General features: G+C 42.8%; 1 protein-coding gene across 1 annotated transcript in view; it reads left to right on the top strand.

Moving 5' to 3' along the window:
- Dnah3 (dynein axonemal heavy chain 3) overlaps nucleotides 1–14,948 on the top strand; it is a 167,703-nt gene that overhangs the window by 36,628 nt on the left and 116,127 nt on the right. The window contains 6 exon segments of the mRNA XM_055627476.1: nucleotides 1,845–1,998; nucleotides 2,932–3,076; nucleotides 6,227–6,438; nucleotides 9,018–9,109; nucleotides 11,810–11,924; nucleotides 14,396–14,512. Of these exon segments, the coding sequence (XP_055483451.1) occupies nucleotides 1,845–1,998; nucleotides 2,932–3,076; nucleotides 6,227–6,438; nucleotides 9,018–9,109; nucleotides 11,810–11,924; nucleotides 14,396–14,512 (835 nt within the window).

A 14,948-nucleotide genomic window follows, 5' to 3' on the forward strand; every position in this document is an offset into this window, starting at 1 on the left:
TCTCTCTCTCTCTCTCTCTCTCTCTCTCTCTCTCTCTCTCTCTCTCTATATATATATATATATATATATATAGATAGATAGATAGATAGATAGATATAGATATAGATATCTATATCTATATCTATATAGAGAGAGCAGAAATTGTATAATTGTATATATCTAGATATCTATTGTGACATAGATATAACATAACATCTTAAAACAAGGATTTATCTCACAGTGTCTCTGGGTTGGAACTCCCAAGAGCCACAGAGCTGTATGTCTCTGGTACCAGGTCTCCTGTGAAGGTGGGATCAGAATGCTAGCCCAGGCTGTGGACTGCTCTGACCCACTGGCTGATGGTCAAATTCTTCTCTTGCTCCTGAGGTTATTAACAGGGTTGAGCACCTCACCAACCCTTGGTTCTAATTCTTTCCATGTGAACCTCTACACAGGGGAGGTTTTGTGTTTTGTTTTGTTTGTTTGTTTTTTTTCCTTCAGGGTAAGACGGAGTGAGCAAAAGAGATAGAAATTGGCCTTCCCATGAACCTTCTTGAAGGAAATAACCCACCCCTTTTGCCATATTTTGTCTATTAAAAGGGAATTACCACATCTAGCCCAAACTCGAGGGAGCCAATTATATAGAGTATGAAGCACGAGGTAGGGATCATATCAGAGGCTGCCTCCCACATGGTGCAATTAGAGATAAAAGCCAAACCAAATGACTTGAAAAATAACTTTCTTAAAGTACTTTAAAGAGGAAAAAGAACAAACATTAAAATCATCATAATAGAATTAAGCATCTAAGATTTTAGCAAAATATATGGGCTGTTACTAGTGCTGTTCTTGGTGACAAGCTCTCTTGTTTACTCAATGAATATTGATTGTTGTCTTCATGCCAGACATAGGGCAACTGCTGGGGACATATGGGATTAATCAAGACAATGTATAGATTTACATTCTAGTCAATGAAAGCAAATACTTGGATAGTGATTGTGATAATCCAAGCTCATTACTGAATGATGTTAGACTAATTTTGCTATTACGTTCATGCTTTGTCTTTATATATATTGAAGTATAGAGAACTTAAGTGATGTGCCCCAAACCATGTAGCTACTAAATATCAAAGTAGAGATTTGAGCCAAGCACTCCTGGCTCTAGATCCTATCCGTTACACAGTAGATCACCTTCCTAAAGTGGATAGAAGAAGAAACAAATAAACACCAGATTTGTTGATCATATGGATGGAGTAGACAGAGCTAGGAAGATCTCTCCAATTAAGACAGCTAGAGTGGATAGCACAAGACAGTCTGTTCACTCTACCTTTTTTTTTAGGGTATTTGTTGCTCTCAGAAATATCTTTATAAATTTATTCATCTCTATATATATCTGGAGATTTATTCATCCATCCATCCATCCATCCATCATCCATCCATTTACCTACCCACCCACTCAACCCATCCATGCTTACTGTCTGTATCCCCTCCCAACTACAATGCATGTTCCAAGAGGATATAGAAACCAATAACACACTTCACAGATAATTTTCTGATGTATCATGATGTTCTGTGATGTATCATGTCTCAATAATTAGCGTCTAATGGCAGGATAAATAACGCATAAAATACATATCTGAGCACATATTTATCTGGACAGAAAAAAAATCTCTAGCCATGTTTAGTCATCAATAGGCTCATAGCAGCCCATCTCATGGGTGCTTTAACTTGTATTTTTATTTCTTCATTTGTGTTTAGATAGATGCAGAATCAGGAAGGTGTCAAAAGAAGAAACACTTCTCAGGATGATAACTCAGAAAGAGCAGAGAATGGGAGACTCCGATGTGACAAAGCTGTCTTTGCTTTCAGGTGCTCAGAATTTGAGTCGAGACTTGAAGGCTACAGCAAAGAGCTGGATGCTTTCAGGAAGCGTGAAGTGATGTCTACAGAAGAAATGAAGAATAACGTGGAAAAGCTTAATGAGCTCTCGAAGAACCTAGATCTGGCACTGACGGAATTTGAGGTTTGGAACCTTGTGAAGGGGGACTTAGGACCCTAGTGCCTGGTTATTCTTGTTCTTGGTATATGAACATGACACTGTCAGGTGCACAGCACCTTTTGCTTGGCCCATTCTCTCATGAGTATGTTCCACTGCCTTTTTCCCCCATGTTGTGTACATTGAATAGGTGTTTGTAAGTCATGAAGTACCCACAGAAGTTACAGCAAGGAAGGTGCTTATGCCTGCTGGGTATCCATTATGTGCTGAGTGATATGCAAAGGACTTCGTGTAGCTATCTCAATGCCTAGGACAAACATTTGGAGTTTGTTATACCTAGCCCCACTCAAAATGTGAGAAAAATGACTTGGAGCCACCAAGCAACTTTCTTCAGAGGCCAATTAATAAGTTGTTAACAGCGAAGCTCTTGGTCTGAGGAAGGTTAATATAAAAGGGCTAGTAAACATTCCTTTTGAGCTTGGCTCTAATCTCTCCTTTGATATTTAGTAGCTACGTGGTTTGGGGCACATCACTTAAGTTCTCTATACTTCAATATATATAAAGACAAAGCACGAACGTAATAGCAAAATTAGTCCAACATCATTCAGAACTGAGCTTGGCTTGTCACAATCACTATCCAAGTATTTGCTCTCATTGACTAGACTGTAAATCTATACGTTGTCTTGATTAATCCCACATGTTCTCAAGGAAATTTCATGTATAAAAAAAAATGGAGATGGGTCTGTAGTATGTTTGGAACAAATGGAGAGCAAGCATTACCAGTTTCCAGCAGCTGGACCTCAGGTACCATGGCCCTCAGAGGCAGCGGAGGGACCTTCTCACTAAGTATACCCTATTAAATGAGCATCTGCCTCCTCAGTTCTGAGGAATTTGTCATGGAGTTTTCTGGGGTTCAAGAGAACCACTTACCTAACAAACAACCTCTTCTTTTCCTCACAGTTGATCAACAAGGAAGAGGAACTGTTAGATAAAGAGAAAAGTTCCTTCCCTCTTCTGCAAACTCTGTTGATCAACAAAGTGCCCTATGAGCAGCTGTGGACCACAGCCTATGAGTTCAGCATCAAGTCAGAGGAATGGATGAATGGTAGGCTGAGTTCTAACCCTGTTGGGACAGCGAGCATGGAGGTGGGGTTGCAGGTCCACCCAGCCAGCTCTGAAATCAGATTTGCTCTTTGGATTCTGACACTCTGGATGAAGGATAGCCACAGTTTATATTTTCCTATGTACTAACAAGGGGAGACTAGGAACCAATGAGCAAGAGACCTATTTCCGGATTTAAATCACATTAGTACCCAGAGCCTTTGTCATGCGGTGATGATTCCAATAAGCAGGAGACTGAGAACAGCTCTACTGTGGTGCTACCTTCAGAAGGGCCAGAGTGTCAGGTGCATCTAGGATCAGATGAATGGGGAGGAGGTCCCCCCTATTAGTGGGCTTGGCAAGGGGCACGGTGGAGATGAGGGAGGGAGGGAGGGACTGGGAGGGAATGAGGGATCGGGACACGGCTGGGATACAGAGTTAATAAAATGTAACTGATAAGAAAAAAAGAAAATAAAAGAAAAAAGAAAAAAAAGCTACTCTTCAATTTCAGGCTTGGAGTCTAGGGAGATATTGTGTGGGTAGAATCAACAAAGCCTCATAGACACATAAGGCAAGAAGGAAGAAGGGAAAACCCTGGATGGCTTTTACAATTTTGATTCTAGCAGTTTGTTAGACCTTGTCTTATTGAACAGAGAAGTGACAAATTTTCACTGGGAGAAAAGCTACTTCATCTTGAATATACTGCAACCATCCACATGGGAACGTTAGTTACTGTTGAGTATATCAGAACTGAGTCTTAGGAGATGGTTTGGAGAAGGGTATTTCTATTGGGAAACAGCTGATTTTTATAAGCCCTGGATACCATCTCTGTGCAAGGTATTGAAAGAATAAAATCAGAGACCTTGGCACTCATCTCTAGGGTTTTCACTGCAGTAAACACAGCTGGATGAATATCAGCACTTCAGTTCTCTGGGCAACTATGATTATTTCCTTTTTGAAAACTTTTTTTTATTCATTCTTTGTCAATTTCATGTATGTATGTATGTCTGTATGTAGTGCATTTTGATCAGAATCACTCCTATTCTCCTCTATTGCTATTTTCTTAAGCTAGATCCCAAAGTATAAAATGGCTAAGATCCAAAAGAAATACTGTGAAAATTAATAAGATTTTTAAAACGACTTTTGATGGCTTTTATTATTGTCTTCCAGAAAAGTGGTGTTTTAGTTCATTCTTCTAGCACAGGGGTTTTCAACCTTCCTAGTCTGTGACCCTAATTCAGTTCCTCATGTTGAGGTGACCCCCAACAATAAAATTATTTTCATTGCTACTTAACTGTAACTTTGCCACTGTTGGGAATCATAATGTAACTGCCTGGTATCCAGGATGTCTGGTATGTGACACCTGTGAAAGGGTCAATCAACCCCCAAAGGGATTGTGACCCACAGGTTGAGAACCACTGTTCCAGCAATTTCTGAGCCTGCCCATTTCCGATACTTCAAAAACCTAAAGGAGACAACTTTGAAAACTGTGTTTGCTGATTGGGTGTTTAAAATATTATCTTATCTTCATCTTTTTAAAAAGAAAGCATTTTTTCTTATAATTGCCACTGAAGCTGGCTGTGCACTGAGGAACAGAATTCCTTGTGCTGTAGCCTGTAAGGAGAACTTGCCTGACTGAGTAGCCGTTCTCTCTACCCCTTAGCCTGGAAGGGAAGGTCCCTTGTGTGGCTGAGAAGGAACAATGAGTTTGTATCTTAGCTTAATTTGTTCACCTTGCTGGTAAACATTGCCATTAATTCAGCCAACCTGCCAGGCAGTGGCCACTCATCTTGGAAGTGGTTTCTGTTTGAACTATTTTGCTAGCACCTACGTTTACTTAAGATTTAATTTTTGGTGATTTGAAAAAAAAAAAATTGAGTTGCTGAGGCATGTAAAGTGAGCAAAGTTGCATTTGTTCAAGGCAGCCCTGGGAATTTGAGGGGTGTGTATGAGCCAGTTAGCTAGATCATAATGCAGAAAGTGATGCTAATCTAGAATGTTCCAAAAGGAAGTAGGAGCAGTACCACGGGAAGATTCAGGCTGAATGTGAAAGCCGAATGCTAAAACTCCTACCAATAGAAGAAAGAAAGAAAGAAAGAAAGAAAGAAAGAAAGAAAGAAAGAAAGAAGGAAAGAAAGAAAGAAAGAAAGAGAAAGGAAAGAAAGAAAGAGAAAGGAAAGAAAGAAAGAAAGGAAAGAAAGAAAGAAAGAAAGAAGAAGAAAGAAGAAAGAAGAAAGAAAGAAAAAGGAAGGAAGGAAGGAAGGAAGGAAGGAAGGGAAAGGAAGAAAGAGAGGAAGGAAGAAAGAGAAAGGAAGAAAGAAAGGAAGGAAGAAAGAAAGAAAAAGAAAGGAAGGAAGGAAGGAAGAAAGAAAGAAAGGAAGGAAGAAAGGAAAGAAGAAAGGAAGAAAGGAAGGAAGAGCAAGGAAAAGAAGAAAGAAGAGGAGAAGAAGAAACTGATGTTTGAGTCAGGAGAGAAAGAGAAGGGAGGGGAGGAGAGAGGAAGGAAGGGGAGAGAAGGCAGAGAAGAGCCTCTAACTGAACTTGGAACTTTCCATCTTGACTAGACTGGCTGGCCAGAGAGCCCCCACAATCTACCTGTCTCCTCTATCTTTGTGCTAAGGTTACAGGCATACAACATCGCACCTGGCTTGTTTTTGTTGTTGTTTGTTTGTTTGTTTAAACATGTTCCTGGGTTTTAACTCAGGCCCTCACTTTATCCACTGAGCCTGTATTCTTTGTATTTGTTTATTTATAATTTCAAACTTATATTAAAATTTCAGAACTCTAGAGGGCTCCCATTCCAGAACTGTTATTTCACAACACTTTGAAACTCCTTTTCATGCTACTGGGATGGCATTTAAAACTAACTGGAGGGTCTAAAGCCCTACGTGTGTGTCTGTTATATGCCAGGCATGAAGTTTGCCCGTTGTTTATACTGTCTCAAGTTGAGTCAACAGTCACCCTTCGAGGAGTCTGTTGTTAGCTTGAGTGGCAGGTGATAGTGTGGAGGCCTGGACAAGGCTTTCCTGGCTGAACAGAGGCTTCTGATCCAAGCATCAGCCCAGAACATCTCAGCACCCCTGCCACTGTTCTCAAGGCTGGGGAATTAGCACATGACGAGCATCTCCCTCATAGTCTGAATTTCTTGTTCCAGGCTCTCTCTTTGGATTGAATGCTGAGGACATTGCAGAGGAGATAGGGAACATGTGGAGAAACACATACAAGCTGGCCAAGACCTTTATGGACGTGCCTGCGCCCAGGCGCTTAGCGGAGAACGTCAAGACAAAGATTGAGAAGTTCAAGCAGCACATCCCCGTCCTGAACATCATCTGCAACCCTGGGATGAAGGAGCGGCACTGGCAGCAGGTTCTCGCCACTCTTGGGTGTGCTCCAGCCCTCCCCATCCTGGGAACCCTGGGAAAGCAGGAAGAGTCTACTTGAGGCTGAGGAGGTTGTGCCGGGCATGCTGGCCTTCAGGAAGAGCATAGGTGGATTGTGGGATGCATTTCCTGTCTCATGACCAGTTTGATCCTTTCTGTTGGGCTCCCCACTGCTGGTGTGTAAATATTTCAGACAGCGGTTGTAGTCACAAAAGAAGGTCCCCTCTTTCTCTGGGACCTTGAGAATGATTCCAGTTGATCCCTGTGCAGGCTGCCTTCTGTGGAGAGTTTTCTGGTCAAATAGGCTAGGTTTAGAAAGGGTTTGGCACACTGGGTTTGGTGGCACATTCCTGAAATCCCAGCATTTTCTAAACTGAGACAGGCTACATAGAGGATTCCAGGCTAGCCTGAATAAGGGCCTACAGAGTTAGGCCCTGTCTCAGTCAGATAGAAAAACAAATAAGTAAGTTGCCCTCTTTAGCTCTTTAAGCCTATAAATTAGAATAATAAATACTCTCCCTAAAAATAGTTCGGATTTTTTATAAGCAGTGAGGTGTGAGGGTGATGAGAACGGTGAGAACACGAGGCATAAAAAGGAAGGGTTGCTGTGTTTCTAAAGTGACTGTCACATTCAGTGGCCTTGAAATGCGCTCCTCTGTGGAGTTGCTATGTGGCCAGCTTGACACAGGCAGATTCTTCTCTCCGAAATATGCACGAGACTGAGATCATGGTACCTGGAAGGCGCCAATCTCCAAGTCCTCACTGTGAGCCAATAACTATGCCAAGTGCTCTGTGTAACTGTAATTCAGCCCCAGAGATAGTCAGTGTCAGGCTCTATTTTAGTGTATGAAGATAAATGGAGCCATCAAGATGGCTCAGCAGGCAAAGGAACTTGTCACCAAGCCTGAAGGTCTGATTTTGATCCCCGGGACCCATATATCAAACGGAGAGAGCAATTCCTGCAAATTGTCCTCTGACCTCCAAATGTGCATTAGGACATCTAAATGCTTGTGACATACATACAGAGACACAGACACACACTCAGACTCAAACACACACAAAGACATACTAAGTAAACAAATATTTTCATTAATAAAGGAAAGGTCAAGGCTACCTGAACTGCTTGTACAGATTATGCTCTATAAAATTCTGCCAAATTCTAACTTTGTTCCAGAGCTGTTCAGTGCATAATACAGACAACTCTACATAGGAGACTTGTGAGAGACATTAGAGGCTGGTGAATAGCATTTATTGGAGTCAGAATTGAATCCAAATCCTAATTCTGCTATTTATTAACTGGATGGCTTAGACATGATAATTCTTCCTGCTCAGATCCATTAAATGTAAAGTGGGAATAACACATTAGCATGATCTCTGTGGCGTTATGAGACTAAAGTAATTGCATGAAGCTCTTGAAATAATTCTGCTCATAGAAAGTCCCCGATAAATGTTCATTATTTTTAGCCTGTTACCACACAGATCCTCCAGAGGTCCCCAGAACCCAGGCTGGAAGTCACTCGAGTTCTCTGAACCAGTCAGGCTTTTCCTCCACAAACACTTACTGGTACCAACTTAAATGTCAGAAGACAGAATGTGACATGGCACCCACACTCCTTTCTGCTCTCTCATTTTCTAACCCTCTGGCAGCCAAATAGAGACAAAAGTCGACAATAGATTAGATTTTCACGCGGACACTCATTTCCCCCTTCAGTCCTCATCTCTTCTTTAGCATGGGGGACCCTGGTGCTACCCAGGTCTTCCAAAAGCTTCCCTCAGAGCCCCTTAGGAGTATTGTGCTGAAGAGATAAGCCGGAGGGAATGGCACACCAGCCAGTTGGGGATCCCCACAAGTAGCCCCCTGGAGTGGACAGAAAGGGCTTTTCTTATTCTGTTGTGTTTCAAGCAGAACTCGGATCAAACCTAGGTACATGCTGTGCCACTAATCACCTCTCACTTTTAATTTTGGGGTGGGATTCCAGTAAGCTGTGCAAGCTGGCCTTGAACTCACTCTGTAGCCTAGGCTAGACACTACAATTCTCCTTCCTCACACTTTTGAGTAGCTCGGATTACAAGCCCAGTCTAGGAAAGCTTTTGAAGGGAAATCCTTCCAACTTCTCAGCTCAGGACACTGGGGAGCACCTGTGACAGGCCATCCCCCTTCCTCACCCAACTCTCACTGCAGCATGGCTCTCAGACTAAGCTTTCCATAGGCCCGTGAAGCGCAAGTGAGGCCCGGTCTTAGTCTTTGTGTACCTGTGAGTTGATGGGGAGACACCAGATACAGTGTAACCCCGCAACTGCCTCCTGAACCCTCAAACCCACAACGTCAGACTCAGCAGCTGCCCAGCCTATGTGGCCATTTTATCGAAGATGAGCTAGTTACAACTAAATGAACACAAAAACTCATTTCATTCCTTCCATCAGCCCCAGTTTTAGTGCTCAGCAGCCTCCTGGGTGGTGAGTGGCTACAAGGCTGGACAGGGAAGATGAAATGTTCCACCCTCATAGAGGTTCTGAGAGGGAGTGCCACCTTACACAGACTCCTCTTGTTTCCCTCCTTTGCAGATCAGTGAGATCATCGGCTATGAGATTAGTCCCACTGAAACAACGTGCTTAGCAAACATGCTGGAATTCGGATTTGGCAAATACATTGAAAAGTAAGGGTCATCCCTTCCTTCTCGATGGGCTCTGGTGCAGGGGTCACTGTGAGCTCCTAATTCAAGGTGAATTAACTATGAAACACACACACACACACACACACACACACACACACACAGAGGCTGACTTACCCACGTGGTCAGCTCTTTTTCTGCCGTAGTTGGGACTAGAAAAGAGTCCGGTTTTTATTTCAAAGGGAAACAGAAAACCAAATGGGAACCTGAGACTCCAGCCAACTCTTAGAACTTGGAGCAAAACTTCAGCCTTCAGGGGCCTCAGTTTCCTTTCCTTAAAAACAAACAACCAACGAGGAGTGATCCTCTAACGGCTAAAACCCACGAAACACACCGTGATGAAACATCTCTTTGTTTTCTCCCTTCCAGGGTGCCCTGGAATTCTAGTGTGACGATTTGTATTATCCCGAGTGGCTATTTTTCTTTGCATTTGTTTTTGTTGGGGAAGGGAGGCGTCACACATGCGCTTGTGAGTGTGATGGTAGAAATATGTGAAGGGGGTGCGCACACATGTGTGTGTACATAGAAGTGGAGGTCGGATGTCAACCTGGGCTGTCATTCCTTAGGAGCAGGCTAAGCTGTCTGGCCAGTGAATCTCAGGGAATCTTTCAGTCTCTGCCTCCTCAGTGCTAGGATTGTAAGAGTGCACCACCTCTCAGAACAAGTTTTCACCGGTGTTGGGGGCCAAACTCAGGCCCCCCTACTTGCGTGGAAAGCACCGCCCAGCCCCTCGACTGCTATTTTAAAAATTAGTGATGTCCAGAATTCTATTTGCTTTCCACACTTCCTTTAAGTAATAGATGGAGAGGTTTTGTGTTACCTCAACTTGAGTCTATTAGGCAGCTTGGATGGGACCTAGAAGGATGCTCAAGGTTTTCAGGGTGTGGCCCTTAGAGCTACTGCATCTCCATCATGGGGGAAACTAGGCGGAAAAGCATGTTCTCGGGCCCGACCCAACCTGCTGATCAATTGTAAGGGAAGGCCTTGCTTTTTTTTATTTTATCTTTTATTTTTATCCTTTGGATTAGTGCTGTCTAATGCAGCAGCCAAGCCAAATGTCACTAGTGAGCCCTTTTGCATGTAGCTAGTCGAGGTCCAAAGAAATACACACTGGATTTCAAAATCTTATCAAGAAAAAGAGAATGCAAGTGACTGACAATTTTGGCTTGTTTTGTTTTGTTATGAGAGAGTCTTAGTTTGTACCTGTGAGTGCCCTTGACCTTGAACTCATAGAGATCTGCCTGCCTCTGCCTTCCAAGTGCTAGGATAAAAGGTGTGCACCACCATGCCCATACAACTAACAATTTTTTATTGTTCATTATTCAACGTGGTAATATTTTGAATGGAGTAAGTAATTGTCAATGGGTTTGCTCTCACTTGTTTTTCTTCTAATGCGGCTAACAGACTTTAAGAGTGCATATGCACACTCTAAGGGGCAGTGGGTACGAAGCTGAGCAGTCTTGCTGTTGGTGCCGAGCGTCCTCCTACACACAACACTGCATCCTCCCATGGCAGAAAATACCGAGTGGGAGCAGAAAACGCGTGGTCCCCTTCTTCACCTACCATAAGGGTCACATTCTACATGTCATAAACAGGATAGGATAACAAAAGAGAAGCAGAACAGATGTTCCCAAAGCTATTTTTCATGGGGAACTTCTAAAATGAAGACCCAGATTCCCTGAGGGTGAAAAAAAAAACAGTTTAATGCTTAAATTCCATGAAAAATGGATATCTATGTACAGACAGAATTAGACAAAGGAATCTGGAGCTAATGGTAATAGACTAAGAGAGGGAAAAGCTTCACAGCCTGAATGCCCAAATTCCCCATGCCTTCTTTGTGGGTTAATTCCTTCATCTTGGGGATGGGACAGAAACATTCTGGAAAGAGAGTATTATGAGCTGCTCTTGAACGTGTCAGTGAATTTCTTTATGGATACCTCCCATACAGGGTGGCAGAGAAAGTTACCTGGAGGAGGAAGAAACTGAATTTCTACGATTTGTTTTAGGGGAAGAAGCTGGAGGCTGGGAGGAGTTTAGAGAGAGAGAACCTTCACTTCCAAATCTTCTTCTGGAACTTTCTGAACTCCATTCATTCACTGTCCTTGACATGCTTCAGACCGACCACTGCTTTCTGAGCCTCACTGTCAGTCAGCCTGGGCTAACTTGTTAGAGCTACTACAACAGTGTACCACAGGCTGGATGGCTCAGGCAACAGGAATTTATTTTTCATAATTTTTGAGTCGTGAGGACCGAGACCATGGGCTAGTCTCCTCTCTCATTGATGTATAGGCAGCCATCTTTTCCTTGTATATTCACATGGTCTTCTATTTCCATGTGCCTGTTATAATCTCTTCCTGCAAGGGTACCAGTCATGTTGGATTAGGCTCAGCCCTCAGGGCCTGATTTTAATGTAATTACCTCTTTAAATACTCCTCAAATACAGTGACATTTTGAGTGATTGAGAATTAGATGTGAAATTTGGGGAAGCATACTTAACTTCTAATAGCCCCCAAAGACAATAGTGCTCTGAGCAAGAAACACATTGAAAGTAGTTGGCAAACCTTAGAGAAAACATTCTGGTGAAATTAAAGCTTTGGAATTCTCTTAAGACAGCTGAAATCCTTCTTGGGTGTTTCCCTTGCCACCTCCCGCTGATGCTGCTGTGGATATGTTCCCTCTCCTCAGGCTGGAGCCCATTGGTGCAGCTGCCAGCAAGGAATATTCTCTGGAGAAAAACTTGGAGAAGATGAAGGCAGACTGGGTCAACCTGGTGTTCAATTTTGTGAAGTACAGGGACACTGTGAGTCACTCCGGTGGGAACTCCCTGAAAGCAGTGTGTGATGTAGAAGATGCAGACATGATTCACCCAGCATTGCAACAGACCTCACCAAAGAATAACAAAAGAATAACCATCTGCATGGCTTCTGCCTGCCTATCCTGTACCCATCATCCTTGCTCTCACACTCTACTAAAGCTATGCATCTTGAAATCCAAAGATCGTTGACCTAGTACAAAGGAATGGAGCAAACCTCCTAAATTAGTATGTCCCAAGAAGAACACAGGCTTGTATAACTACACACACACACACACACACACACACACACACACACACACACACACAGTAACTCAGGTCCTTTAGAAGCATATCTGAGGTTGAGAACAGCCCATCCTACTTCCTAGACACTAATGTGTTACAGAGATTCCTTTGGGATCCCTTTAAGCTGATTTGTGAAGACTGGAGTGGGTTGTGGGGTTCTTCAGGTCTAGCAAGTTCCCAGACACTTACACCAGTATGAGCTGTCAGGGTGTGGATTTCCTTATTTCCATGGATGCTTATAGATAGCATATGAGTTTGTATAATGAATGTGGAGGTACATTTGCTTATATAACCCCAGGGACTAGTTTGCTCTTGTGATAAGGCATAGGATAGACATGAAGGCTGCAGCTCAGTAAATTGTGAGTCCACAGGTAGATAGTCCAATCTGCAGCCATTGGCTCTTAGAACAGTATCTCAAATGCTAGCTGCACAGCAGAATAATGTGGGATGCTTAAAAGAAAAATCACAATTGATTATTTTTTTTCTGCTCTTCCACCTTCTGATTGGCTGAGTACTTGCCCTCCTAGTTTTCTTTTCCAAAGTGCTGGAGACTGAACTAAGGGCCTTGTTTGTGTTAGGAAAGCACTCTAACACTTAGCCACATCTCCAGTACTCCAATTTTCCAAATATTCAACATAGAACGAAAGCCCTGGAGATCTGAGCACTTTCCTTTCCCTCTGAGCGACATGTCATCCAGTGACTTCTTTCTCCCTTTGATTTTGATGGTAACAGTGCCTTGGTTTCATCCTTGGATAAGGCCCATCCATGAGCCCATCAGGGAGGCAGGGGAACTGGAGACACTGAGTTCATTACTGGGTCTCTTCCAACAAGGTCAGGTCTCATGGGTTCCACAAGCTTGGAGTTGCAAGCTGTGTGTTCTGATTGGATCAGACACTGCTCTAGAGGCTGCTGAGATGTGATGAAGAATTCATCGAGGGGCCTACGAGCAGAGCCATTCTCCATAATCCATCTTGAAAATGTATGACTGGAGTAGCTATTGACAGGGAAGCAATAGCATAATGACAGTAAAGATACCAGGCTATGGATAGCTAGACATGCTTATTTGTGTAAACACGCTGAGAAAAGATAGGATATACCCCAAGCCAGATTTAGCCCATGTCTACATTCACATCCTCCATATCTTCATCTGTGTCTGTAGGCTTGAAGGAAATGACATCAAAGCAAGAAAGACAGGATTTGTGGAGGTGACAGACCCTTAGCAATTTCTCTGCCACAGTGGATCAGGGGGAAGAGTACCATTCATAGGGACTGAAGACACAGCACCCTTAGATGATAGGAAAACAGAACTCACCAAATGTATAAAATAGACGTTTCCCAGCTGGGATCACATGCCTATGTACTTTTATCATGGGCTCAACCACTATACACAACAAAACAACAAACGAACAAAGCTTTGCTTATGAAGGAATTAATGACAATTACTTAAGAAGTGTGTCCTGTTAGCAGACATTTGAAAAGAACTCGTGAACTGAAATAAAAATAAAATAATTTTCAAATTTCCTTTTTAAATAGCTACAAGGACCCCTCTGAGTTGGCTGCATTACAGGAGTCTAGACTTACCTGTTGAATTAGAAGCTGATGTTTCCCGAGGGAACCAGAAGAGCAAGCAGCCAGAGAGGCAGGAACCCAGGGAAGAGGACAAAGCCTCCTCCCACACAGACTCGCTGTGTAGCTCTGGGTTAGGCTGATTTCTGCAAAGAAGCCAGACAACAAATTGTGTTCCTTTTGTCTTTGTTTCATTTTGTGTATTGAGACAGGATCTTGTAAAGTAGCCCAGGCTGGCATCAGATTTTTGGTGTGCCTTCACCTTTAGCCTTCAGAGTGCTGGGATAAAAGCTATGCTCCCCTGCTCCTGCCCCACTGACAATAAGTATTTTTAATAACTAATGTGAGCCGGGTGTATACTTGTGTTTTAGAGGTTGAAGTGGGAACTTGTATATCAAGACTCTGTCTATAAACACACAAACAAACAAACAAACAAACATGTTTTCTGGTGCAAAATCTCATGTGAGACACAGATGCTTATTTCCCTGAGGTGAGGGCTCTACACTGCCAAGACCTTCTGGAACCTTCTAGAATCGGCATGGATAATGGGATGGGAGAAGCAAGCAGGTCTCGTGATTTTGATTTTGGATGGGCATCTTTATTTGCAGGATACCAACATCTTGTGTGCAGTTGATGACATTCAGTTGGTGCTCGATGACCATGTGATAAAGACCCAGACGATGTGTGGCTCCATATATATCAAGCCAATAGAAGCAGAGTGTCGGGTAAGAAAATAGTGCATACTTTAGATCTCAGTTTTTCAAGGTGAGGGTGAGGGGGTCAAAATCAATTAAAAAAAATAAGTTAACTTTCCTTACTCTGAATGGCAAAATGAAAGGATATATGAACACAAGAGTGAGCACAAGAGTGACAGAAGTAAGCTCATGAGCCATTGGAGCAGTCTTCTGAAAGGGTAGATGAGGCTTGAATACGCCAACTAAAAAATACTCCCCAAGTATTTTATAGTCCATAGTAATCTAGAATCTGAGCCACAAGACTATAGGAGTTTATCCTCCCTTGTTCTTTGTCTGTAGACGTGGAATATGTCAGAGAAGGGAGTATATCTTAGGAGTAGAGTGCAAGGGAAAATGAAAAAGTGCCATAGGCCTCCTGTGTCCAGGCCCCTGGGTCTGTATTCTGGTTCTTCCTCTACTGTTAGTT

Source organism: Psammomys obesus, unplaced genomic scaffold, assembly GCF_907164565.1.
Source record: "Psammomys obesus unplaced genomic scaffold, mPsaObe1.curated_primary_1811, whole genome shotgun sequence".
Lineage (NCBI taxonomy): Eukaryota > Metazoa > Chordata > Mammalia > Rodentia > Muridae > Psammomys > Psammomys obesus.